The following is a 26,904-nucleotide window of genomic DNA, read 5'->3' on the forward strand; positions in this document are numbered from 1 at the left end:
AAAAGGTTTTAACAGGAGTAAAAATGTCAGAATATGAAAAGAATAAAAGTATTTATCATGTAAGTTTTCAAAGACATACTTATTTTTTCTGTTGAATTTGTCCAAATTTGAAAAACTGATTTAACTCAATTGTTCACGTGTGCCTTAAACTTTGTTCTTTAACAGTTTAGTTGTACTACAGTAAATTTCAATGGGGGACAGTTCTACTGACAGAAAGTTATCACAGACGTTAAGAGGGAAATGTGAGCACTTAGCATAAACTGTGGTTTCGTCTGATCACACTAGCATGTCCTGTGATCACTTATCATGGGGCTTATCAGCGTCTTAAACACTTCTCACTCTCACTAGACAATAAGCAGTGTGAATGCAACCAAAGTGTTTTAGCTATCTCTGCCCTTTGTGCCCATCAGCAGAGTTCATTAAAGTAAATGTTTGGTGAGTCAAAAGAACTAATGACACTGAAGAAATCTCAAAAAGATCATGACGTCTATTTATTCATGACTCTATCACACTAAAAAAATGATCAGACAGCTTTGACTAGAGACTTATAACTGAGTTTTAAAAGTCTTTAAAAACAAATTTCTGAATGATGTGTCTAATTAAAGTTGTGTAAACTTTACACAAAGAAGATAAACATAAGGCTCTTCTTCAAAGATCCCATTATTTTTTCTTTTAACTCCTGATTTATCTTCAAACAGAAGGTGTTCCTCATGATCTCCATTTAACAGATGGGAACACTGAAGTTCAGAGCTGCTGTTAAATTGCTTTCTCAAGGAGGAGCATGGTCCCAGTCAGGATCACAGTAGAAGTCTTGCATCTTCCATTACTCTTTCAATTAGAATCTGCTTCCTAGTCATTAACACATTTGCTTTAGCATGCAAAATAAGCACCCTTTGTAGAGTGCCAGTGTGGAAAATTTCCATTTGAGAAAGATTTATTTCAGAAAGTTCTGTATAAATTTGCAATTGCAGGCCAGTGTGAAATTCACTGGGCCATTTTAGGCTTTGAGATGCAACTGTGATCAACAATTCCCAGCAACTATGGCAACAAGACATTTCCATTTGTTTATTTATCAGGAATCAGAGGAGTGTTTGTAGATTAAGACTGCCATACATGTTATATACCAGGTTAATTTTACAAAGAATAAAATAAAAACGTTAAGTATTTAGCTTTATAAATCAGCTAAATCCTTGGCAATTACCTCGGGTTATATTGGTATATGTGAACATTTTAGCTCTTAGAAAACATGTATAAAAATTTAGTAGTAACAAGATAGTTTAATAATTTTTTTTTTGTTACCAAGGATTGAACTTGGGTCCAACAAAAAAAGATCATTGTACATAGTGTTTATATTTCCTTAAGTTTGTAGTTCAGTGTTTAACGTCAAAGAGATCAAAGCAAAGAATTCGCTGTATCTTAGCTTTCAAAATAAAAACCCACTCAAGATTTTCTCAGCCTCATTAAAGCTATTAATACCTGTGCATGAGAGGAAAGAAGAAAAACTGAAGGAAGATCAACCAGTGACCCTATATAGAGAAATGTTTATCACCTGACAGGTTAAATGTGCCTGGATAATATGAAATAAACTGCTATTAATTAAAATATTCAAAAAAAAGGTTTATGCATTTTGGTTCTACTACCTAGTAAGACACAATTTAATTTACTCTTGGAACTCAACTCACAAAACAAATTTTTCTTTAACCACAACTCCTTCATCCACAAAGTTTCATCCTGTACTTATGTAACCAAACTAGTTTTCATAAAAGCATGTGTTCAAGATAAAGGGGAGAACTGGAAAACAGTATTCTTCTAGTTGAATTATACATTCTCTCTCATATTCTTATACATGCTGTTTCCTTTATGCACACATAGAACTGGAAAACAGTATTCTTCTAGTTGAATTATACATTCTCTCTCATATTCTTATACATGCTGTTTCCTTTTTATGCACGCAAGCGCACACACACACACACACACACACACTTATACTCACAGTTGCCCAAAACCAGCTGATTTAAGGACTCAGTTAAACTTTAAAAAATACCATTCATCAGAACAGTTCTAAAATGCATAAGATGCTTCTTCCTTGCAGTAAATTGAGACTGTGGAATGTAATTTAACTCCTATAACCATCAAGCAGCATCATGTAATGTGGGGCAGTAAAGTGATCCCAAAAATCCTGAGAGGAGCCATGAGGTGGGAGATTGGGGTGGGACACTTGTTTTGGCTGGTAAGCATTGAAGAATGAAGCCTATCTTCTCAGAATAAATTCTGCAAAGGAAACAAGGCCTTTTATATTCTTTGCACTGAAGGATATGCTCCCCAGGAGCAGGAGGCCTGCGATTTGTGAAGGCTTGGGTTTCACAAAGTACAACTTCTTGGGGCATCAATTTTACTGCAGGAAGACATTATGGGTACAATGCAAAAGCTGCATGAATCTTCAAAGTCAGACCAGAGGACTCGAAGGCAACTTTGGCGGATGGCTGGTGTCCTACGGGTATGTTCCATATCCCCTAAATTCTACGTTTTTCTTTCCTCTTCCTAGAGAAAAATACAGAAACACTAACCAAAGCAAACATATGGAACTCTGTCATGAACAGATGAAGTTTCTAATAATCTAGCTGGACCTTCAACAATGGATCAGAATTTTCCATTAACCAATCACCAAATGAAACCTTATCCAAGTTCATAATCTTTGGAACTCACCACTTCATACTTTGTTTTATACAGAAGCACACCTTTTTTCTTCTATATCACAAACTATATCTGATTAATCTTTATCAGGCAAACCTTCTATAGTACATAATCTCAAATAAAGAAGGCAGAAAATAACATTATTAGCACCTGGCAAAACTACCAATTTTATTGAGCACCTGCTCAAAACTACCAATTATTCTTGATTTTAGGATATAGGGACATACAACTGAGCTAATCCCTAACTCATAAGGAGGTAGACTCTAATTGTTTTGGTAAACAGATGGCAATTTTAAGTACACAAAATAAATGAGCAATAAAATGTAAGTAAATGAAAAATGGTATGGAGCACACAAATCCAGGTAATATGAAAGACAGCGAGTGAGAGAAGAGGTTGCTTCATATGCAAAGTTCCAGAAAAAGACCATTTCTGCAGAGCCAGCAACACCACAGAGGAAGAGTCAGGCAAACATCAGGAAAGGTCAATTTTCAAGGCCGAAGGCCCTGAGGCTGGACTAGTGCTGTGGTTTCTAAAAGGAGCAGGACATTGGCTCTGGGAAACTTGTGAGGCTGGGACAAGGTAATGAGAGGACATCATCATGAGACAGGTTGAGACGGGAAGTTTTGGACCTTTAGGCAGAAGAAGAGATTTGGACTTGAATGTAGCTGTGATAAGCAGTGGCTGGAGTGTGAAATGGGAGTGAGCAGTAAGACTGAACTTATATCTTAAAGCCATTACTGTCCTTAGGGATTGGACAGTGACTGGAAGGAGAGGTAGTGCATAAGCAGGCAATCACAGAGGAGACTCAAGCGACAAACTGGCAAGTTTCACCTGGGCTTACCGAATTGCAAAAGTATGCAAGATTTTGTTGAGAAGACTGTGATAGTGTACAGGTTGGAAGAAAAAGAAAATGCAGCTGCTATCTGACATTTGCTTGTCAAAGTGCTTCTCATGCATTTTCTCAATTTCCCTAGCAACTCTTGATGTAAGGTGTCTATGATCATTTCTTCTGAAAGATCACAAAGCATTAGGTGGTTGGGTTAGAATTTAAAACAGAATTTGGACTCCCCATTCAAGGTTTAGGGTGAAAACTTGCCAGTTTACAAGGCCAGATTCATTCTTTAATAAGAAAGGAGGGAGCAGAGTTAAAAAAAAAGGAACTTGAGGTCTAATCTAATCAAAACTAAAGGGGTATCTGGTTTCCACTAATATATCACTATACCATGAAGCAGTTTATATTCAATATTTTGAATATGCAGATTTTGATAATTAGGACTATAAAATTTATAAAATTCATATGCCTGTTCAAGGTTATAATGAAGTCAAAAGGAAGTTCCTTGGCCTTTAGAGATAATATTCCCATCTTCTTATTCTTCTATTCATTAAGCTAATTAACACAGAGTAGTTGAGTTAATTCTCCTCCTGGCTCTCTTTTACCCTCCTGTATCTAGATTTATTGACACTACCTGCTTTGCTTCATGGGGACTTCTTTTATTAGGAAATACTGTTCCCTATCACGTAAAACAAATTTTTTATGTTACCCCCATTCCAAGCTTCCATCCAGTTGTGTTCTAAGAGATTCACTATTTTTTCTTACATACACGCCTAACTCTTACCTAATATCACAGACTATTTCTGAATGATCTTATTCATAAAACTTCATCACTTATGAAGTAATTTGACTGTAGTGGGCAGAAAACAAATACATACAAAATAAATGGTGGCTCAGACGGTTAGGCTTTATCTTTATATGGAGTCCACCCTACTATAAAGCAAGATATCAAGGATTTTCTGTCTTAACTGATTCAGGTGAAAAGGAACACACAAATATTAGGTAATTGAGTGTTTACTTACCTAAACTTTGTAATGTGCTAGAGATGTCCAACACACTGGATAAACAAAAGAAATGGAAGGTGGCTGTTATGTCTTCTCACTGTCCTAACTCTTGTTTATGTAATCAGAATACCTTGAAAGTGTCCAGTCATTGTTGTGCTGCTTTCTGTTGGACTAAATTTACCTTTGTTTACCAAGAAAATGTAAACTGTTTTCTTTTCAGAAATTTTTAAATTAAAAAAAAAATTCCTTGTAGAATTCAACCTGTGCTTATGCCACAGGAAAAGGACCGGAGTTACCAAGAAACCAGGCTTTCAGTATGGTCCTGCCAGACACAGTATGATTTTGTACAGCTCAACTGACCTACAGATGTCTCAGTTTCCTCATTTTAAACAGAAATAAGGGGAGACTTTTCTATTGGGATGTTTTGTTCTTATCAGACTACTGCAAAATACTTAAAAGGATTATGAAACACAGTCTGCTGTTTGTTCCACAGTTATTGATTTTTAAAAATTTCTTGTCTGTCAGGACGTTTTGAGAATAGGAGAAAAATAAAGAGAAAAAAGATGGGTTTGACAAGAATGGCTTGCATTCCAACTGTAGAAACTATACTACCAAGATTGATTTGGCATTTCCGAGAAGTACAGAAAAGTGTGGATTAGCTATTAAGCAGCGTTCAGATAACTGGCTGTTTGGCAAAAATGCCAAATTCCTTCCTTTAAAATTAAACTTGAATTTTTCAAACACTATTTTCAAAACAGTCACTATTTATAGAGTATTTATTAGGAACCAAAGCTATCCGAAGTATTTTACAAGCATTATTGTGAGTACTCTACACAGCACCTCTGTTGGGGAAATAGCATCATTTTCTATATTTTAGAGACAAACTGAAATTCAGAGAGGTTAAGTAATATTTTCAGAGTGACATATATAGTGAGGGGAATATCCAGGATTGAGACTCACAACTGTTTGATTCTATGACCTTGGTTCTTTGTGCGTGTAGGAAGAATACAGAACAATATTAAACTTTTAAAATAAGTAAAAAGTGTTTTATTTTAAATATCATATAAGTACTAAAAGAAAAATATGGATTAATATGTTTTTTAATGAAGGAATAAGGTAGATTTTAACAACCATGACATCGAAACAAATTGAAACAGGTACAGCTGTATGATGAAACACTAAAATCTTAATACTTCAAAGGCAAAATAGTCAAAATCCACTCTGTAAAATGTATAAAAGTGACAAGTTAGGGGGAAAATGTTACATATATAATAAACTACATAGTCTTTAAGGATAAGGATTGACTGAAAGATATTTTTTATTATTAAAGTTACTTCGTTGTAGAAAAAGGATCATCTAACCTGTTTATACTAACATTAGAATGTGCTTAAATTATAATAGAAATAGAAAAATGTTCATACAGTAACTTTAAATCAAGGGAAAATATGTGTAAGAAAAAACAAAATAATAAATAGAGCAAAGTGATTATTTTGGCATTGTGATAATGCAGATGATTTTACCTTTATTAATCCTGCTTAACTTTCAAGTGTGCTGTAATAATCATCACAACTTTTATCATCTGAATAAACAACCATGAATTGTTGCTTTGTTTTATTCCTCATAGGTATCTTCAAGGAAAAGGTCAAGGTTCATTCTGAAATCTTCCTTCGTCTGTCTTGCTCAGTTTAACTGTATGTTGTAAAGAGTGAACACTGGTAAATACTTTCTTTACCCATCTGTGCAATTTTCCTTCATCCAGATAGTTTTCTTCCTTAGTAAGTCTATAACTTCACCACATGGAAAAGAAACTCCATATGTATGTATGTGCACACTCGCCCAAAGGAAATAGCTAAAATATAAATAACAGCCACATTATCTCTCATTGTTTGTAATTATTTTGTTTCTGCCAGAGGAAGAATATAATAATGAAAAAATATAGAAAGGGGAATTTTAGCTGAGAACATGTACTTATTAATTATTTTATGGACAAAAATGACAACTGTACTTTGTGACACTGTATCCTGAAAATTATACCAAGAAATAAAATGCAAATTCTACTAAATAGCTTTTTGCAGACTTTAGAATTTATGGAATGAACAAACAGAATGAAACAAAGCCTTTATTCTGCCTTAGGATTGAATGCTGGATTTTACTGAAAATTTCAGTATAAAAAGTAATTTGTAGGGCTGGGATTTAGCGCAATGGTTTCACCACCTGCCTCATAAGCACAAAGACCCGAGTTTGATCGCAGGTACCAAATAAAAACAAAAAAACAAACTAACAAAAAACCCTGTAATTAAAAAAACAAAACAAAAACAACAATTTGCTTTATTTTTGTAAGCAATATTCAAAGCAGTTAGGGAACATCAGAAAAATAATGAACTAAGAAGTTCACATAGTCTGACTACTCAACCAATCACTAATGAGAAAGCACGAAAGTTTGGGTAAAATATAGGCATGCCAAATGTTCTTAGCTGAAGACCCAGAACCTTTTGTTCCTACAGAAGCTTCTTAAAATAACAAGGCTGGAAAATAGTGATGAATACTTGATGGTAAACTGTAACACCACTTTGCATCCATTTAAAGGTCTCTCGTTTTATGAAGTACAACTTGTTGACATCGAAGGGAACTGTATTGTCCTTCCTATTGGAACAGAAAGAACATCACAGAGGCCACAGAAACAATAAGTTCTCCGGTGGGTACTGGCAGTTTTATGCAGCATGATGCGTCTCTGGTTAACTTTTCTTTGACCTGTTATTTTTCAGCTTAGCTGGCATGGCCCAGGTAATCAGCTTCCTGCCGTCAGCTTATAACTCTGGGTAGGTAGGACCTTAAGAGGTCATCAGCAATGCTTGAATAAATTCTGTTCCACTGTGGGAGGGAGCAAACTTCAAGCTAATGTGCTTCAAAGGAAATTAATTTCCCACTGGTCTTGCAACTCTGTGTTATATAAATCCCTGGATTTAAGACTAGGAATATTTCTGATGTGCTACTGAAAATCTGATCTAACTAGTCTTTAAGAAAAAGAAAACAAAACTTCCCAGAACACAAAGTTGTAGGCCACTAATAAGAGCTCTGCACTGAATAAATTTTATCCTTGGATTATCTCCCCAGTGCAGCAACAGTGGTTGGTTTTTTAAAGGTATCATCGTAGGGGGGGGGGGTGGTCAACAGTTCATCTTTTAATTATTTCAAATGAATTTGGATTTAGAAGTTGTCCTTGTTCTTAGAGGGGACATGCCTGAAACTGGCTTGGTGTTTTAATCTTTCTACTACAGATACAGTGTGTAAGACTGTGAGGAGGTATTCTCAGACAGAAACATTTGCAAACCCCCCATACATGGCAGAGATCATGGCGAGCCTTTCTTATCGCACTTGGTATTCTCTGGAGACTTTCCCTATGGGATCTTATACGCAGCTTTACATGAGACATCTTTCTTCGTTAAGCATCTAGTGATGGGTACTATTGGATTTTCTGATTCCAAAGGAACTTCCTTGCAGTTCCTTTCTACTTTTGTCTTCTCGTGCCTCATCGTTTCTGAGGCCAGTTCAAAGTTGTTTTCTCTAAATACTCTTTTTAGGATTAAGATACAGTATAATTGTCTACACAATGCCCAACATATTGTATTTGTTAAATTTCAAGGGTGAAAGCTCTCTCTTCCTTTTAGCAACACTTCGTACACACTGTACAAAAAATTACACACTGAAAAAAAAAAAAAAAAAAAAGAGTAACATTCCAAATCATACATTATGTCCCTTAGCAGGACATCTTATCACAGTCCTACTAACGCTAATAAAGAGGCCATTAGCCTGAGATTGTCTCTGTAACTACAGCTCCTATGTGAAAAAACTGTAATTTAACTTGAAGATATTTCATGTAATTGACTGAAATGAAAACAAATAAAATAAAGAAAGGAAAGAGCCTCAGCCAATCAGAAACAGCCAATCAAATGACTGTTCATACAACCTGAGACCTCCCAGTGGACTGCATCCAAATAAGATAAATGCTATATCACACCATACTCAAATAAGACAAACACCTAGTACATCCAGCCAGGCAGCATTTTTACTTTATGGTCATGTTCAAACTGTAAAAGCTGGCTGCTCACATGGCTAAGTTAGACCTCTGAAACTATCCCAGTTTTATATGCAATCCTAATCACAAATCATTCTTTTTTCAATAAATTCTTTTTAAATTTAATTAATTTTATTGGTACATTTAAGGTATACAATATAATGACATTCATCACTGGAAATCTGCACCTTTACACGATCTATCTTGGTTCTTATTTTTCCCCATTCCCCTGCCCTCCACCTCTCCCTATCTACAAAGACTGTTTCCGTTTTTTCATTGTCTCATATTAATTCCATTCCCTTATTTTTTCATTTTGTCTAACATTTTCACTGTAAGACTTCTAAAACCCAACTGCAAGTTCTTCTAATGACTATTAAAATTCATCCTAGGAGTCTGTTCTAATTATGTGAACAAAGCCTAGAATGTACATTCATGCACACATACATACACACTTATAAATCATACCTTAGACAAAATACTTTCATATTCTAAATTTTTGGTGTGAGACTTTCAGCTGAGATATATGGATTATGTGTTTAATGGTTACTTCCTTTAGTTAAGCCAATTCTTAGGTTGTTTTCTAGTTCCCTGTATGGACATACACTAGGTTTAGAATTTTACAAACTCTTTTTCCTTCTTGAAAAATTCCATGATGACATTATATTGTTCAGATAGTGATCACCTGGCTTCAACAGAGCAGCATGTCTTTCAATTTGAGATTTCTGCAGACTCTTCATAGCTTCTAATACATACCTGGTATACGTTACCAAGACTTAGAAAGAAGAGAGGGATTCATAAATGCCTTCTGTGACATATACCAGGAGCCAGTCCCTATAGGGGTTACAGACTTTTGTCTTTTCTTACTCACAGAAATAGTCTGGTTACTTTAATTGGACCCTCTAGATGTTATTCTGTTTAGACATTTGTCTCTTTGTTCTGATACTTCATAAATTCCTCTTATTCTCTACTATAGAGAACAAAATCCTCTTACTATATGGCACAGAATTCCCTAACTTCTGCCTCCATATGACTTATGGCAATGAACCCCAGACTCCAAGCCCAGCTATGCAAACCACAACTAACTCTGGGGCTGCTAGATTAAGAGAACTCATTCAAACTGTGTTGTAGCCTTGGGAATGCCAAAATACAGCACACAATATCTGTAAGGGGTTGGTAATATTATGTGCCAAGAATTAACATTTCTTGTTTATGCCAGATGTCAGGTATGCTGTTTCTCTCACTGAGCTGTCAAAAGCATAATACAGAGAGAAAAGGTCAAAGGATCCTGGGAGATGTGATGGTGCTTAAAGGTTATAATGCTTGAGAAAGATTGCCATAAGTGTACATATATCACCACTTCAGATGTCATTTCGTGTCTCAAGTGCAAACAGAATAGGCCTACTTAAGAGACTTGCAGACTATTGCATGCTTTGGCAGTAGAATAAAAACACACCACAGTTACTGTGTGTCAGCCAGAGTGAGTCCACTTATCTGAAGATCAATGATTATGGATGACTGGTGGATGGATTTATCTATCAGAAAACACCAGCCTGTTGCTATTACTAGAACAGATGTAACATGATTCACACATAATTAATTGAATTTACAAAACACCAAAAGTATTTTAACTCATCAAAACAACCCTTTAATTTTCTCCCCCAGTTTCCTAATGATATAATGAGATTATTCACTAACATACTGAGAAATCCCTAGCCAAGATGAATATGAACAAATTCAGACAAATAAATCTTCTTATAGATGAAATAAGAGACTTCTCCTTTGCTTCCTCCCATCATTTCTTCCCCACTTCCTCTGTTCTTTTCTTGCCTCCCTTCCTCCCCTTCCCTTCTCTCTGCATTATTTCTTTCTTTCCATCCTATCCCTCTGTCTCTGTCTTTATAATTTTTCAGTACAGGTTCAATTATTATAAATATTCATATTAAATTACATTTAAAATAGTTGAAGAGGAAGTAGTAGAAATGAGAGGGCTGTACAGAAAGCTGCCACCTAATTTTACGAACAGGGTACTCATCAGAGGATATTCTGAAGATGACAGGTGTGGGCTGTCTTCGTGCTGGGTCACCATTTTTTGAAAAGTGCTTTTCAGCATTCCTAGTCCTGCAAGGATCTCCACAAACCAGAGATTTCTTCTCAAGGAAAGTCTGGGAAATGATGCGTGTTCAGTTTCTGCTCTCATATATGTAAAATTAATAATGTCCTATTAAAAGCTCTTCAAAACAAAGATGCTTTCATTTCCTTTCTCTAGCATATTTTTCAAAAAGTTTTTGAAAAATTGCCCTCACAAGACAGGCATAATGTACATGAAAGGCTAAGACAGGAGGATCATAAATTCAAACTCATCCTGGCCAATTTACCAACATAGTGAGATTCTGTCTTAATAATAATAATGATGATATTAACGATGAAACTTAGACTCCTAGAAAAACAAGAGCAAGAAAAACCCAAAGCTCGAACAAGAGAGGAAATTATAAAGATCAGAGCAGAAATCAATGCAATTGAAATTAAGAAAACGATACAAAAAATAAATGAAACAAAGAGCTGGTTTTTTGAAAGAATAAATAAAATTGACAAACCCTTAGCTAATCTTATCAAAAAAAGGAAAGAAAAGGCTCAGATCCATGCAATTAGGAATGAAAAAGGCGAAGTCACAACAGATCCGAAAGAAATCCAGAGGATCATGAACACCTACTTTGAGAACCTGTACTCTAATAAAATGGAAAACACAGAAGAAATGGACAGATTTCTAGATACTTATGAATTACCAAAGTTGAACGAAGAAGATAAAAACATTTTAAACACCCCAATCACAATCAGTGAAATTGAAAATGTAATTAAAAACTTACCAACAAAGAAAAGCCCAGGCCCTGATGGATTCACTGCTGAATTTTACAAGACATTTAGAGAAGAACTACTACCATTACTCTTCAAACTTTTCAATGAAATTGAAAGAGAAGCTATACTTCCAAATTCATTCCTGGAAGCAAGTATCACTCTGATTCCCAAACCAGAGAAAGATACAACCAAAAAGGAGAACTACAGACCAATCTCCTTAATGAATATAGATGCAAAAATCCTTAATAAGATACTAGCAAACAGAATACAGAGGATTATTAAGAAGATCATCCATCATGACCAAGTCGGATTTATTCCAGAGATGCAAGGGTGGTTCAACATACGAAAGTCAGTGAATGTAATACATTATATTAACAAAGTCAAGGACAAAAACCATATGATCCTCTCAATAGATGCAGAAAAAGCATTTGATAAAATTCAACACCCATTCATGATAAAAACCCTGCAAAAAATTGGAATAGATGGTCTATACCTCAATTTAATAAAGGCTATTTATGAAAAACCATCAGCCAACATCATATTGAATGGCCAAAAACTGAAAACCTTCATGTTAAAATCAGGAACAAGACAAGGATGCCCACTATCGCCACTTCTCTTCAATATAGTTCTGGAAACATTAGCCACAGCAATTAGACAAGAGAAAGAAATTAAAGCAATAAAGATAGGAAAGGAAGAAGTTAAACTATCATTATTTGCTGATGATATGATACTCTACATTGAAGATCCAAAAAACTCCACCAAAAAACTTCTAGACTTAATTGACAGATTCAGTAAAGTATCTGGATACAAGGTGAATACCCAAAAATCAATAGCCTTTCTATACACAAATAACAGACAGACAGAAAGAGAAATAAGGGAAAAAATTCCTTTTACAATAGCATCCAAAAAAATGAAGTATCTAGGAATCAATCTAACAAAAGAAACAAAAGATCTCTACACTGAAAACTACAGCACTCTGAAAAAAGAAATCGAAGAGGATATAAAAAAATGGAAAGATATCCCCTGCTCCTGGGTAGGAAGAATCAACATAGTGAAAATGGCCATACTACCGAAACTGCTATATACATTCAATGCAATGCCAATTGAAATTCCAACACTATATTTCACAGAACTAGAAAAAAGAATCCAAAAATTCATTTGGAACCACAAGAGACCTAGAATAGCAAAAGCCATTATAGGCAACAGTCACATGGCACCAGGTGTAACAATTCCCAATTTGAAACTATACTACAAAGCCACTGTGATAAAATCAGCATGGTACTGGCAAAGAAATAGGCCTGAGGATCAATGGAACAGACTGGAAGACACAAAAACAAATGCAGATGTACTCAGCTACCTCATCTTCGACAAAGGAGCTCACCATCCTCAGTGGAGGAAAGATAGCCTCTTTAATAAATGGTGTTGGAAAAACTGGATATCAACCTGTCACAGATTAAAATTAGACCCTTATCTTTCGCCATGCACTAAATTAAAATCCAAATGGATTAAAGATCTAAATATTAAAACAGAAACATTAAACTTGCTGGAAAGTAAGTTAGGCAGAACTCTGGAAGACATTGGTATAGGAAAAGACTTTATGAACAAATCCTCAGTAGCACGGGAACTAGCAGAAAGAATCAACAACTGGGATCTCATCTTACTAAAAAGCTTCTGTACTTCAAAAGAAACCATTAGCAGAACTAAGAGACAATCTACAATGTGGGAAAAAATTTTTACCAGCTGTACCTCAGACAAAGGACTATTATCAAGGATATATAAAGAACTCAAAACAATCAGTCCCCCCAAATATAAAGACCCGATCCAAAAATGGGCATCCGAAATGAACAGACATTTCTCATACAAAGAAGTGAAAGCAGCAAGAAAATATATGAAAAAATGTTCCACATCACTGGTCATTCGAGAGATGCAGATGAAAACAACACTGAGATTCCACCTCACCCCACAAAGAATGGCTGCTATCAAGAAATCACACAATAACAAATGTTGGCGGGGTTGTGGGGAGAAAGGAACCCTCCTCCATTGTTGGTGGGAGTGCAGACTAGTGCAACCACTATGGAAATCAATATGGAGATACCTCAAAGAGCTTGGACTGGAGGTTCCATTTGACCCAGCCATCCCTCTGTTGGGTATCTTTCCAAGAGAACTAAAAGAATCATATCACAGAGAAGTATGTGCACCCATGTTTATAGCGGCACAGTTTGTAATAGCTAAATCTTGGAAACAACCTATTTGCCCATCCGTTGGAAACTGGATAAAGAAGATGTGGTTTTTCTATAAAATGGAATATTACTCAGCCATAAAGAGCGAGAGAATAGATTCATTCATAGGAAAATGGATACATATTGAAGATATACTCCTAAGTGAAATAAATAAGTCCCACATGTGTAAATACCAAATAGTTTCCCTGGTGTGAATATTCTGCAACAATGCATAAGATTCTAATAAGATTACTGACCTTTAGAAATGGGAGGAAAGGAGCTAAAGGTGTAGGGAAGGTGTGATACGTAGGGGAAGAACAAAAAGGGAAAAGAAAAAAATGTGAGAGAATGAAAAGATGAAAATAAAGTGTTTGTAGATGGGGAGGGGAGGAGGGGGTGAAGGGAGGGCAGAGGTAAGGGGAAAAAAATGAGAATCAAGACTTGCCATGTAAAGGTACATGATCCCAACAATGAATGTAACTGTACTGTATCCCTAAATGTACCAATAAACTCAATAAAAAAAAAATAATAATGATGATGATGATGATGATGATGATGACAGCAAAAACAACAACAGTAATGAAAGGGCCAGAGATGTAGCTCACTGTAAATGCCCTGGGTTCAATCTCCAATACTGCAAACAAAACTGTTCTCATAATCTTGTATTTAATATATCAACCCCTGAGCAGCCAGCCTTCTCAGGGATACTTTGCAAAGTAAGATTGCAAAATGATCAGACAGTGGTAAGGCAGAGGGCATGAAGCATGTTGTGAAAAATTAAACACAAATTTAGAAGCAGTGACAGAAGTGGCTGCAAAAAGCATAATACTTTTAAGTAAAATAATGTTACTGAAAAAACTGAGTATGTCAAAAAAGGAGGAAAACGCTTAGTTTCCAGATTTATACAAAGCCTTACATTAGGAATAGCAAGCACTTTATTTACAGCTACAATAGAAGAATTAGATACAGTCCTGCTTATTATATCTACTCATGGGAACATGATGAGTGTTCAGTAGAACTGGACTAAGGTGATACCTATCACTTGTCTTTCAAAGTTACCTCAAGAGACTGCTGGGAGGAGGGAGGAAAGGGAGGAGATGGGGATAAAAAAAAGGAATTAAGATGTGTTATGTGCATGTACCAACTCCACACAAGGAATGTAAACATGTACTACAGACATGTACTAATTTTTTAAGAACTACAAATGCCAAAAAGCTCACGAAAAGGAATAAAAGGGTATATGGTGAATTATGTTATTACTTAGAATTACTGGTTATTCTTGTCTATGAAAGTATATTTGGCCCATTTGGCCAACACTGGTCATAATAGCTGATTTGAAAAATGGAATGAAAAAAAATGATGTGTATACCGTTTGTGAACAAAATAAATCACCAAGACAATTTTCTCTTTGTGCCATTAAAATGGTATGTCCCAAGTAGGAACCAATTTTTCTCAGAACAAAGAAGTCACAGGGAGTATAGGTGTAGCCAACTCAGCCTCATGGATATGCAGAAGGAAATATCACTGTTAGAAAAATCTACTGAGTCTTCAGTCACAAGTTACTGTCACACAACCTGGTAAATAAGGACTGATTCAGAGCACAGTTCATATAAAATAGTGAAAAATATCTCTTTGTGCTTAATACTCAAAGTGTGTCTAATGAATTTAACATAAAGGGATATTAGGAAAAACGTCATGGTAAGCAATGTACTCAGTAAATTGGAAAAATGTATGACAAAAAATTAATGAACTCAAAAAAGAACTGGGTTTTCTATATTTTAAAAATGCAAATAAAGTAAATGATGCTGTTAAGAGAGCTATCTTCACTGCCAGAAATATAATTGCCTAAACTGCAAATCCTGGCCCTTCTCATTCATTTGAACACTTGGCTAGCCCCTCCCGATTCCTGAAATAGGATGAGGTGATCACTGCACAGGTTATGTGAATGAGTGCAGAACAAGATTTCTGAAATCTTACTGAAAACTGCACTTCACAGTTGCTTACCTTTAAATCCTGGTATCAGTTCAATTTGCTAAGCTGAATGAGAAAAATATGCTTCAAATAAAACCCAGGTCTAAAAATGAAAGAGATCAATTTTAAAACTCCATCCCTAAAGCATAGATTTGGGGCACACTTGCCTCCTTGGGATGTGACACCCACAGACCTAAAACAGCAACAATACAAAAATTCAAACTATGCCAGAACAGGTGCCAACTAGTGCCTGTGGGGATCAAAAGCTCTGCGAACTTAACCATGTGCCAGGAGAGGTGCTGAGTCCCTGTAAGGATCAACAAACACAAGGGACTGCTGTGTGCTGCTGTGCGGCACCTGGGCAGGCGGATGAGAGCCAGAGAAATCTCAGCTACACAACTAGGCACACCAGTACTCCACTCTACAATGCAAAACAAAACAAAACAAAAAATCTGCTGATATAAGAATTATCTTGCTAGTAAATAAATGAGCACCAAAGTTCTATATCAGCCAGAAATCCACTTCAGTTTCTGAGTACAAGGTGTCCTCCTTGATAAAATTCAGTCTAAAACATACCCTAACTCTTCCACTTGCTCCAGCACAAATCTTTCTCTGTTCCTTTAAGCACTTCTGAAAAACATCTGAAGCTGTATAACTTTTAATATCAAATGTGGCTCAATGATACCCTGAATCAAACTTTCCAAGGACCAAGAATAAAGAATGCAGACTCCCAGGAAAGCCACCTCTCTGGGGGCAGAATCCCTGACAGTGAGACTGTGGAACCCTCATGCACTGCTGTTTATAGAACACTATAATTATTAATACATGGTCCAGTATCTAATGTATCTGTGGTTCCCTAAGTGCTTATTTATAAAAGCACAGGTCTACGTACATGTGGAAGTGCTGGATATCTATTCTTACAATCCATTTCTGCTTCTCCTGCAGCATAGAGCAGACTATTTTTTCACTGCCTTGGCTCTTAGGTATAACCATGTGACCAGGGACCAGTGAACACGTATGTGCACACAGGTTACATGTACCATTTAGGTCTATGTCATAAATGAAATGAATCTTTTACCCATTCCCTTCAGCCAGCTTGATGGAAACAGAAATAGCAACCTTGGAGCTGGGTATGATGGCACATACTTATAATCTAAGTATTTTCTAAGGTTGAGGCAGGAGGACTGCAAATTCGAGCCTCACCTGGGAAAATTAGTGATGTAGGGACACCTTGTTGTAAAACAAAAATTAAAAAGGGCTGGAAATACAGCTTAGTGCCAAGACCTTGTGTTCAGTCCCCAGTACCACACACACAAAGAAAGCTCAAAAGCTCAACCTTCTCAAATTTGGAAGTTATGCGCCCAATGAGAGGGCTACATCCTTGTAGTTGCAAACACTTAATTTGGAGTTACCTAGGCAAAAGCTACCGTTTAGTTTGAGCTAAGAAAGTTTCAGTTGTCTTTGTTGCAACAGCTTGAATAATCCTAGTTAAAACAGAAAGGGCATACAAAGGTAGTTCTAAACAACATTAGTGGGTAGGCTTTCTCTGTGGTCATGTACAGATTAATTCATCAGTCTTTTCTTACTGAAGCACCAAATAAAGATGATCCTCAGTTTTGAAGGGGGATGGTTAATAAACAAAGCCTTTACCATAATTTGCACTGAATTCACAATCTAATTCTTATTTAAAAGAGAAAGCAGTCTTGGATCTGAAGGTTTAAAACAAATTCTTATTGAAGCTCTTTTTAACAGTGGATTTAAATTCTCAAGCTCCTGCATGTAATTTTTTTGATGGGCTCGAGGCTCTGTCTGACTTCTGTCTTTATGTGGATGAAATCAGACTATGGAGAACTCAGCTGTCTCTAGAGTGGAAGAAAATGATTTTCTCATCATTCTATGGCAGACCACTTAGGGGATCTGAGAATGGAATGGGAAGGGAAAGCCTGAAGCTATGAGAAAAATGTAGGAAGAATGGTCAGTGGCATCTTGGAAATTTGGGGGATGTTCGCTCAGAGAGGAAGCATGCCAGCAATGATGAATGAACCCCCAGCTCCTTCGAATCATCTTCCACGACCCTGACTCCTTCGAAACTAGGTGTGTTGTGTTCAGTGTTGGCTTTAATTAAAAAGGGGGGGGGATCCTGGGACTGCCCACAGGAGATTTAGAGATGCTGTTTCTGTGATTTTTATATATTAAATTTTCTGTTCTCCTTGTGTCAGTTTCATTACCACACATACCCAGACAAACACACACACACACACACACTACTATTACTCCTACTACTGTAGCTCTAACCATAATGCCCATTATTTTAGTTATGAGTCTTTGTTTACAAGAAACAAGACCTGAGTTAAGGACAGAGACGTGACATATGGATGTATGGCTATTGTAGAACAGCTACGATCAAGGAAGAAGCTGCCAAGAAGAGGAACTGGAGAGCCTTCAGCCCGAGATCTCGGTACTTCTGTGTCTCTGCTCTCTGTTGCCCGGGCATCAGCTTTCCCAGCTGGGTAACAGCCACAGTAGAAAGAAACTGCTCCAAGTTTTCAAAACTGCTCCAAGCTTCAAAATTGTGGACTTTCGGGTCAAATACCAAATTCTCTAAAGAGAGCATCTGACTGGGATGGCTTGTTACAGATGCACCCATGGAGCCAGTCAGCCGTGGCCACCTGGCTTCTCAGAGGCATCTGTCTGTGGGAATATCTGTTTTATTAAAGAGCAATCAAGGCTTTCACCCTCAATTACAGATAATCTAACCAGGAGAGAAGCCCACACATTTTGTAGAATCCTTTTCCAGGCAAGACAATTCCTTGAAATACAAGAAGGAAGGAAACAGAGTGTGCCTTTATTGATTTTTCAAATATTTGATATTTTATGTTTTCATACATACATACATGTATATATATATATATATATATGGTTCTGTATTTGTATGTATATAAATCTATCAGTCATTTTAAACAAGTCTCATGTGCTAACTTCTTAAATCATCACAATAATGAAGTGTACAGCCACATGCAGTAATTGATGTTCTCTAGGAGGTTGAAGATCATAAGTTTGAGCCCCAACTGGGTAACTTAGCAAAAAACTGTATCAAAATTAATAAACTAAAATAGGATGTATCTCAGTGCAAATGCCTGGGTTCGATCCTTGATCTGTCAAAAAGAAAATCTCACAGTAATTGTACATAGCTAGGTTCTATGATTCCCTGACACATTTACAGAAGGAAACAGATATACAGAAGATAAGCAGCTTGCCCCAGTCATAGCAATGTTACAGTCTGATCTGGAATCAGGTGGTGTGGCTCTAGCTACCCAGTTTATAACTTCTACGTCTTCTTTCTGTATCTGTCTTTCTGCATCTCTCTCTCCCTTTCTCACTCTCCACAGAAGGATTCTATAACTCTTTGCCATGACACATTAATCTAACCTTTAGTTAAGTAAAATAATTCAGAAACAGTACTCTTTGGTGCAGATGCTAATTATCAATAACTTACCAATCCTCTGTTTCCTACTCCTCAGTGATGCTGTGATACAACATTTGAACATTCTGCTTGGGTGAAAAAGGAAGCCACTGGTTCCTTGGAGCTACAGTTTACACTGAGCAGAAAGGCGAATGCAATAGGAGCCACAAAGGTTATTTTCCCTATGAACATATCACATATTCAGGTGTGCAGACGTGTGTGTGTGTATGTGTCTGTGTGTGTGTTTGTGTGTATTTTGCTGGGGACTGAACCCAGAGCTGTCACAATGAGCTAAATTCTTACACTTTGTTCTTTTACTTTTTTTCCCTATTTTTTATTTTGAGACAGGTTTTTATTAAATGGCTAAGTTGCCCAGGCTGGGCTCCAACTTGCGAACCTCCTGTCTCAGCATTCCAGAATGCTGGGATTATAGGCATACACTGTGCCCAGCCATGTAGCATATATTCTGGACTTTGAAAATTTGAAAAAAGCTAGTACTTTTTAAGTTTGGCTGACTTACAAGCAGAAGACTAGGGAAGTATAGTTCATGGAAAATTGCCTAATACAAGGTGATGTTACAAACACAAAAAGTATTATTTGGAAAATTTGTGGAGTCATAATCACATTAAAAAAACACTAGATAATGTATGTTTTGCCTTGATAAAGTCTCCAGCAACTGCAACGTTTTTTGCAAAATGAAAATCCCTATTTAGTACTACCTACGATGACTTGGGCCTTTTGGTCTATTCATTTTGGAGAAGAAAAAAAAAATAATGTTGAAACAGAAGGTATAAATCCCATGCCATCTGCTTTGTTGCTAACCGTTCACACTTTGGTCACACTAAGTTTTACAAATCAATTTTTAGCATAAAGTGGCTTCAACTTACATTACCTGCTGTTTGACATCTCACATTCTCCTTTTCACAACCCCTAGGCGGTGTTGTTGTAAGTGAATCACAGTGTATGGGCCTAAATTCTCAAGATTATGCACATAGGTGGAAAGCTGGATCAGAGACCAAAGTAGTTTGCTGATTAAACACTAGGCAGACTTCCAGCCTATTCTCTACTCACAATAAATTCCATCAGTCATCACTGGGCAAAAAATCAGCTCTCCAAAGATGTGTGTAAGGAATAACTTGATTAAACCAAGAATTCCTATCTGATTAGGATTTATCATGAGGTGCCCACGAACTAGTCTTTCTACCTTATTTTTAATAGGGTAATTTTTTTCCTACATTTGAATTGCTACTGATTTTTTTGTTGAGATAGCAGCAACTGCATAGTAGCAACCCTAATACCCAGCTTTCCACACTATCAGTAATGAGATCAATAACTACATGATAGGCAATCTATGTCCAGTTCCTCATTTCTAGTTTATCAGTTCCTAGTTTTCCAATTAATTTTGGACTATTTCACCCACGGGACTCAGGGAGGTGCTGGTCTTTTCTGCAGAGAAAGCAATGATGAAGCCATGGCAGAAAATGTGACAGAATTAAGAAGAGATTAAGACCTCTGAGATGACAACATTCTGTGGTGCTGTGGGGCTACCTAAATAATTAGGAAAGCTTCCTAGTTCTCTCCTACCATGGAGCAATTTTTCCTCTTAGTAGATCCGATAGATGGTGACTCTTTTAAGCAAATCAGTCTAGATAAATTTTATCAATTTGCACACATGGATTGAGGGAGTATTGAATAATATACTTTAATACTTTGGAAATCTTAGGCTCGTTCTATGTCTATCTCCCTAGTTTTTTTAGGGGATATGTTGCTCTTTTGTTTTCTCAACACAAGAACTTATAAATTTGCTTCATCAAGAGAAGCAACGTTAATAAAATTTTATTGTGGCTAATAAGAGAAGGAAAACTAGGACACAGGGAATAAAAAAAAAGGAAGAAGAGTAATTACTACCTGTTACTAAACTGCATAGCAACAATTCTTATGTATCATATTGCTGGGTACAGGAAAATGTAAGGCCAAACCAAAACCCAAACAAAGAAACAAAGCCCTTGTTAGTTCTAACTCTCCTACCTAAAAACATTCAAATGAGTAAAACCTTTCTAGGGTGGGATCCTTCTAATTTCTGAAGTGGTCACTATAAGAAGCATGCAAAAAGCAGTGTGCCTACCATAAAGCTGTTTGGGGGTAAATATGACATCCATCCATGATGAATGGGTGCATGGTACACCCTCACCGGTGTTTCTTTATGCTTTGATATTTTCATCTCATTGTGATGACAAGAACAGAAGTATGAGCATGGAGAGATGGGAGAAATCCAAGAGGTTTCATAGAAGATGAAATACCAAAACGATGGAGAATCCCTCTTATACCTCTTACTGAATACAATTTAATTTTAAAATCCGAAAGGGTTTTTGGTGAGACTTTCTCTGGTTCATTAGACCTAAGTCAAATTCAAGCTAGAGATTGTGCTGCTTTCATATCACACCTGGGCAGTGAGAAGTTGTGGGGTAAAATCATGATCCCTTTTATGCTTGGAACTCTGGGACGATCATTAAAATTGAACACAGCCGTAGGACTTAGAAAAGAAAGACAGGAGTTTTATGAGGCAATAAAAATATACAAATCGGTTGGAGACTTGGAAGGCCACCAAACAAGAAAATAAATCAGGGTGAACAGTATCTTGAGAAAGAAGCTTCAGGGTTGACTTGGGAGGTGGAAGAAATACCATCCTGGGGGAGAGATAATCTTTTGGCCCTGATGTGCTAAATGCCATTAATGCAGTGACTGTGAAAAGAGAGAGGAGAGAAGGGAGGCTGAGAGGACAGAGGATGGTCTCGGGAAAATCATCAGGGTGTTCATAAAATGGAACAGACAGGTTAGAGTCTCGCTACTACCATTAGCCCATGGACCAAGAGCATCGGGCTCCCAGGACAGTCTACTAGAAATACAGAATCTCAGGCCCCAGCCCAGACCTAGAGAATCACAATCTGCATTCTGTCAAGTCCAGAGCTGATTCATTCGCAATTAAAGTCTCAGGAGCAGTGGGGTAGAGCATCTCTGAATTGAGCATTTGGCCGAACTCAGGGAGATTTCTGCTAATATGACTTTAGGCATTGCTGATGTGTCAAATGTTTCTGTAAACAAGGTGCTGGAATATTAAAACACAGCTATTAACTTAGCTGCTTCTAAAGTGGAGATATCAGAAGCCCTTGGCTGAGGACACTGGTGCTTTTTCTGAAGACTGTGCCTTATCATTTGGAGGAGGGTGCTGCAGGCTTGTTTACAGCAGGGTATAGTGCAGAGCTCTGGACAGGAGGCAGATCACCCAGATTCCAATTTCTCTTCCTCACTGTTCTGTGATGTTTGGAAAGGTACAACCTTTTTTAAGCCACAATCTTAAAACTCCCAAATTGTAGCCCTACACAGAAGCTGGGAAGCTTTGTGCTGAGACTTAGTTTTAAATCCATCCATTTTCCTATACATGACTCAAATTTATCCTTCTTTCTGCTTTAGTAGGGCTCCATTGTGGATCTTGAGATGATAATGCTAAGGGAGCTAAATCAGACACAGAAGGTTAACTCCCACATGGCTTCTTTAATATGGGAAGTCGAAGTTAAAGAGCAAAATAAAAAAGAGAAACGGCAAGAATGCAGAGGTAGATCCTGTGGAGATGGGAAGTGGTTGTAGAAAAGGTGGGAGAAGGGAGGGTGGGGGCGAGGGGAAGTCAAAACAACCAAGACATGATATGCATATGAATGAATTTACCCAGAGGCATGTAAGTATTATGTATTATAAACAGGTACCGGAAGGAAAGGAGGAAGGAAAGAAGGAAGGGAGGGAGGAAAGGAGGGAGGGAGGGAAAGGGGAGAAAGAGAAGGAAGGGAAGGAGGGCTTGGGTTTAAGATATTCAAGTATTACCTGCTAAGAGCTCATGCTTTGGCCATCTACAAGACTGAGTTTGCAAGTCTATCTCTGAGATTGATACTCATCTTATTGTTCTCTACAATTTTAACCAGAAAAATTTCACTAGCATAAAATTTCCACAAAGGATAAACATATTGCTTAGCATCTAAGCAACAGTCAAGTGAACACAGGTTACTATTACTATTGCTATCATTTTTATTGCCTTTCTGTGCTTATTTTGTTAGATTCTGTGGGAAGAAATCTGATGAATACATAAACTATGCGTCTTTTGTAATCAGAAAATAGTCTACGGCCATACGCGCCCAATCTTGTCTGATCTCGGAAGCTAGGCAGGGTTGAGCCTGGTCAGTACTTGGATGGGAGTACTCAGAAAATAACAAATTTAGCCATTTCCACCCACAGAAAAGTGATCAAGTAGAAGTGAAGGAACACATGGTGATATCTGATTAGTAATATCAGAATCAACCAGTGTTGGTCAGAAAGGGTAGGCCATTTACGGCCCCACCTTGCTGAGTCACCAGATGTGGAAGCCAGGGTTGGAATGTGTGCCAGTGGGTCTGTGAGGCCCAGCGCAACAAGCCATCTGCTGACTCCACACCCCACAGCAAGGTGGCAAGTATTTCTGGGTAACATAGCTCTCTGCAAATCTTACCGCTCCATTAGAAGCCAGTTAGAGCTAGTGAATACCCTGTATTCTTCAAGCCAGTCTGACTTCAGTTGCTTTAATTTGCAATCGAGAGACTTTATCCTATATTCAGAGTTAAAGTTCCTTTGGATTATCAGCATTCCAGAAAAAGGTATTCAATTAAGCCACATGCCTGCAAACATGGTGGCAATCTCTTTAACCAAGTTACAGATCTTCAGGCTCCAAATGACTCATGTTTTTCACATGGTCATGTACTTGAGATGAGAGATGTTTGTATTATTAGGTTGAGGGTTTACGATTAAAACCTACAAGTCACCAGGAAAGAAGGACCCTGCAGAACAAATAAAGCCCAGAATATTTTCATTTGAAATGGATTTGCTATGATAAAAAGAAGACTTCTCAATTTCACCCCTGGCCAGAAAATCCCCCTAACTTATTTATCTCTCAGCAATTCTCAATCTCTCGATAACAGAATATGTTCATTTCTCAGAGAACACTGATTTATATATTAATAATGTCCTCTTTGTTCCCACAAGTGACCACATTTACAAAGGTGAGGATGAAAGGAAAATGAAACCAGTGCTCCAGGCTCATACTAGGAAGCACATTAAATTATTTTCGTATGTGCTAAAGTTTATTTTCACTCCGGGTAACTACATGTTAAGCTTTGGAATTTCTGGCAATATATTTCAATTTCTATCAATGTGCTTTAGATTGGTGTATTCTGATCTATACCAATGTAGCATAAAATCTGCAATTCCAATAGCTCAATGGAAATGAAAATAATGTGACTATACATATCATTTTCATAAATACTACATATATAAAATGATCGAATGTTGTCTCATATTAATGGGGGGTCAATCTGTACCACGGACCAAAACCAAATAACAAATGATAATGGAGTAAGGACAAAGCATTGTTCACCACTGTTAAGATCTCCATTGCCTTTGAAACCCTCCTTGCTAGAATGTGTAAATTGTGTTTATAAATGCTTCAGGATGGTACATATTTTCTAGAGATCTCATATTCCAACTCAGCTGACAGAATCTCTCACTGATGCACAGGTTACTAAGTTCCTAAGGATAACGTACAGAAGCAATAACAGTATGTATGCCACAGGCCTTGCCCTGAAACTTAATAAAAGGGAAAAGCAGAAAACAAAGTGCCACTTACCACCGGAGTGTGGCGGGGGACCACAAAGCAGGACCACTCCCTGGCCTTCACGCACTGACACTGTACTCCTCATTCTGGTTTTAAAATTTTCGAGATCTAAATTGAAAACAAAATAAAACAAGACAAAACTGAATTTTGAAAAGGAAAATCAATTTTTTATACTACAATGTTCCTTTCTTTAGGAAAATAATTTTTAAATCCATTCTCCAGAACTTCAAGAGGAGAAATATTTCTTTTAAGAGGAAAAACGGGATTTAGAATATTTTAAATTGGCTTCTAGAAAGCCAGTAATACAATGCAAATTCATATCCATGGATTCTATGTTGCTGTAAAAGGATCAAAAAAGCATGGAGTAACCAAAAAGACAAAGTATACCTTAAAATGAACTAATCAGACAATATAATGATTCAAAGAAGGAAATGAAATATCCCGAAACAAAAAATATTCTTAAATATGATTTCTGTATCTGTTCCAGTAATTCAGCGTATCATAAGGACTTTTACCTTCACTTTGTCAGAATGATCAATTATTCACGAATTTTCCTCTACAATATTTGATCATAAAAAGCCTAAGTAAGCCGGGCGTGGTGGCGCACACCTGTAATCCCAGCACTCGGGAGGTTGAGGCAGGAGGATTGCTGTGTCAAAAAAAAAAAAAAAACAAAAAACAAAAAACAAACAAACATAAAAAGCCTAAGTAAACTTTACCAATTATTATTGTTACTTACAAAAATACTTTAAAATATTCAGTTTCTAGGTATAAGTCCTATTTGTCTGTGTCCTTCCTGTGTTCTCCCCACCACCCCACCATTGAGTTTATTGGCACATTTTAGGTATACAGTACAGTTACATTCATCATTGGGATCTTGTACCTTTACATGACAGGTCTTGGTTCTCATTTTTCCCCGTGTCCCTGCCCTCCATTCACCCCCTCCTCCCTTCTCTATTTACAAATGCTTTATTTCCATTTTTTCATTTTTTCATATTTTTTTTCTTTTCCCTTATCTCCTTTCCCCTACCCTTCCCACTTCCCCTATCCCTTTAGCCCTTTTCTTCCTATGTTCTGAAAGGCTTGAAGTAAGGTGTAGTTCATGACCAGTAAGAAGAATTCAAAGGATAACAGTAAATTGAATCCACATATTATCTTTCATTTATAGCTATAAAAAATCAAATTATTTTTATAATTGCCCAAGGAATATTGTTTCAAGTGCTTAATAAAGTTTTAAAAAACAGCAATCAAGAGAAAATACTATATTTTATTTCCAGTGATTATTTTTAGAAAATATGTAATTTTTTCTAATAACAATCCAGGACAACAAATACTACTTCATGTTTCAGCTTAAATTATAGCACAAAGAAAATTCTATTGGCTTTATTGAAAAAAAAGTATAAGGCTATGGGGGAAAAGAAAGATCTACTGTTTATCTAAATTACTATTCAAAAAAATGTTTACAGATTGCACAGTTAATATACTCTATGGTGTCACTTTCTGTATCAGAATAATTGCATGGTCAATTTGTGAAAACATACTCAGCCCATGCTTCTTAAGAGTTGAAATAAACTGCTTAAGTGATGACTATAGAAAGCAAGGCAGAGCATGTACTCTGGAATGCAACTTGGAAAATTTCAACTTTTCTTTGAAAAATGTAAAAAGCAAAATAATTATCTCATAACCAATAATAAATCTGGAGATACTTATAAATATTTTCATCACCATACTTCAGTACCCTGGAAAGAAATAAGCCTTATGTGCTTCATTTATTGAAAAATTGCATTAAGTTGGTAGGTTCGATCATGCAGGAAAGCAACTCAGCAAAACATATTATGTGTGCCCAGAAAAGAAGCAAAACAGTGATTTTGGCCTCATTTTAACCACAGTTTATGCTACATAAATGATCACATACAGCATTTTATCATCTTAAATTTGTAACTAAACTGCAACATTCTCAAAACTTTAAGGTCCTTGAATTGTAGCTGAACTGGAACTGAAAACCTGGACCACCCCATGCTTTCCAATGGCTGAAAAAGGAAGCGTATTCTATCAGAACACAGCCCATTCATGAAAAAATTATTTCCAAAGGTCTACCTT

The 26,904-nt window shown here is 36.7% G+C and overlaps 1 protein-coding gene across 2 annotated transcripts in view; it reads right to left on the reverse strand.

The window, feature by feature from the left end:
• Positions 1 to 26,904, reverse strand: part of Cntn3 (contactin 3) — a 246,807-nt gene that overhangs the window by 120,170 nt on the left and 99,733 nt on the right. For both annotated transcript variants that reach the window (XM_010629962.2, XM_010629961.2), the window contains one exon: positions 24,817 to 24,912. In XM_010629962.2, coding sequence (XP_010628264.1) covers positions 24,817 to 24,912 — 96 coding nt within the window. The remainder of the gene's footprint in view (positions 1 to 24,816; positions 24,913 to 26,904) is intronic.

The sequence above is a fragment of the Fukomys damarensis genome, unplaced genomic scaffold, assembly GCF_012274545.1.
Source record: "Fukomys damarensis isolate Sample0158 unplaced genomic scaffold, DMR_v1.0_HiC HiC_scaffold_28, whole genome shotgun sequence".
NCBI classification, from domain to species: Eukaryota; Metazoa; Chordata; class Mammalia; order Rodentia; family Bathyergidae; genus Fukomys; species Fukomys damarensis.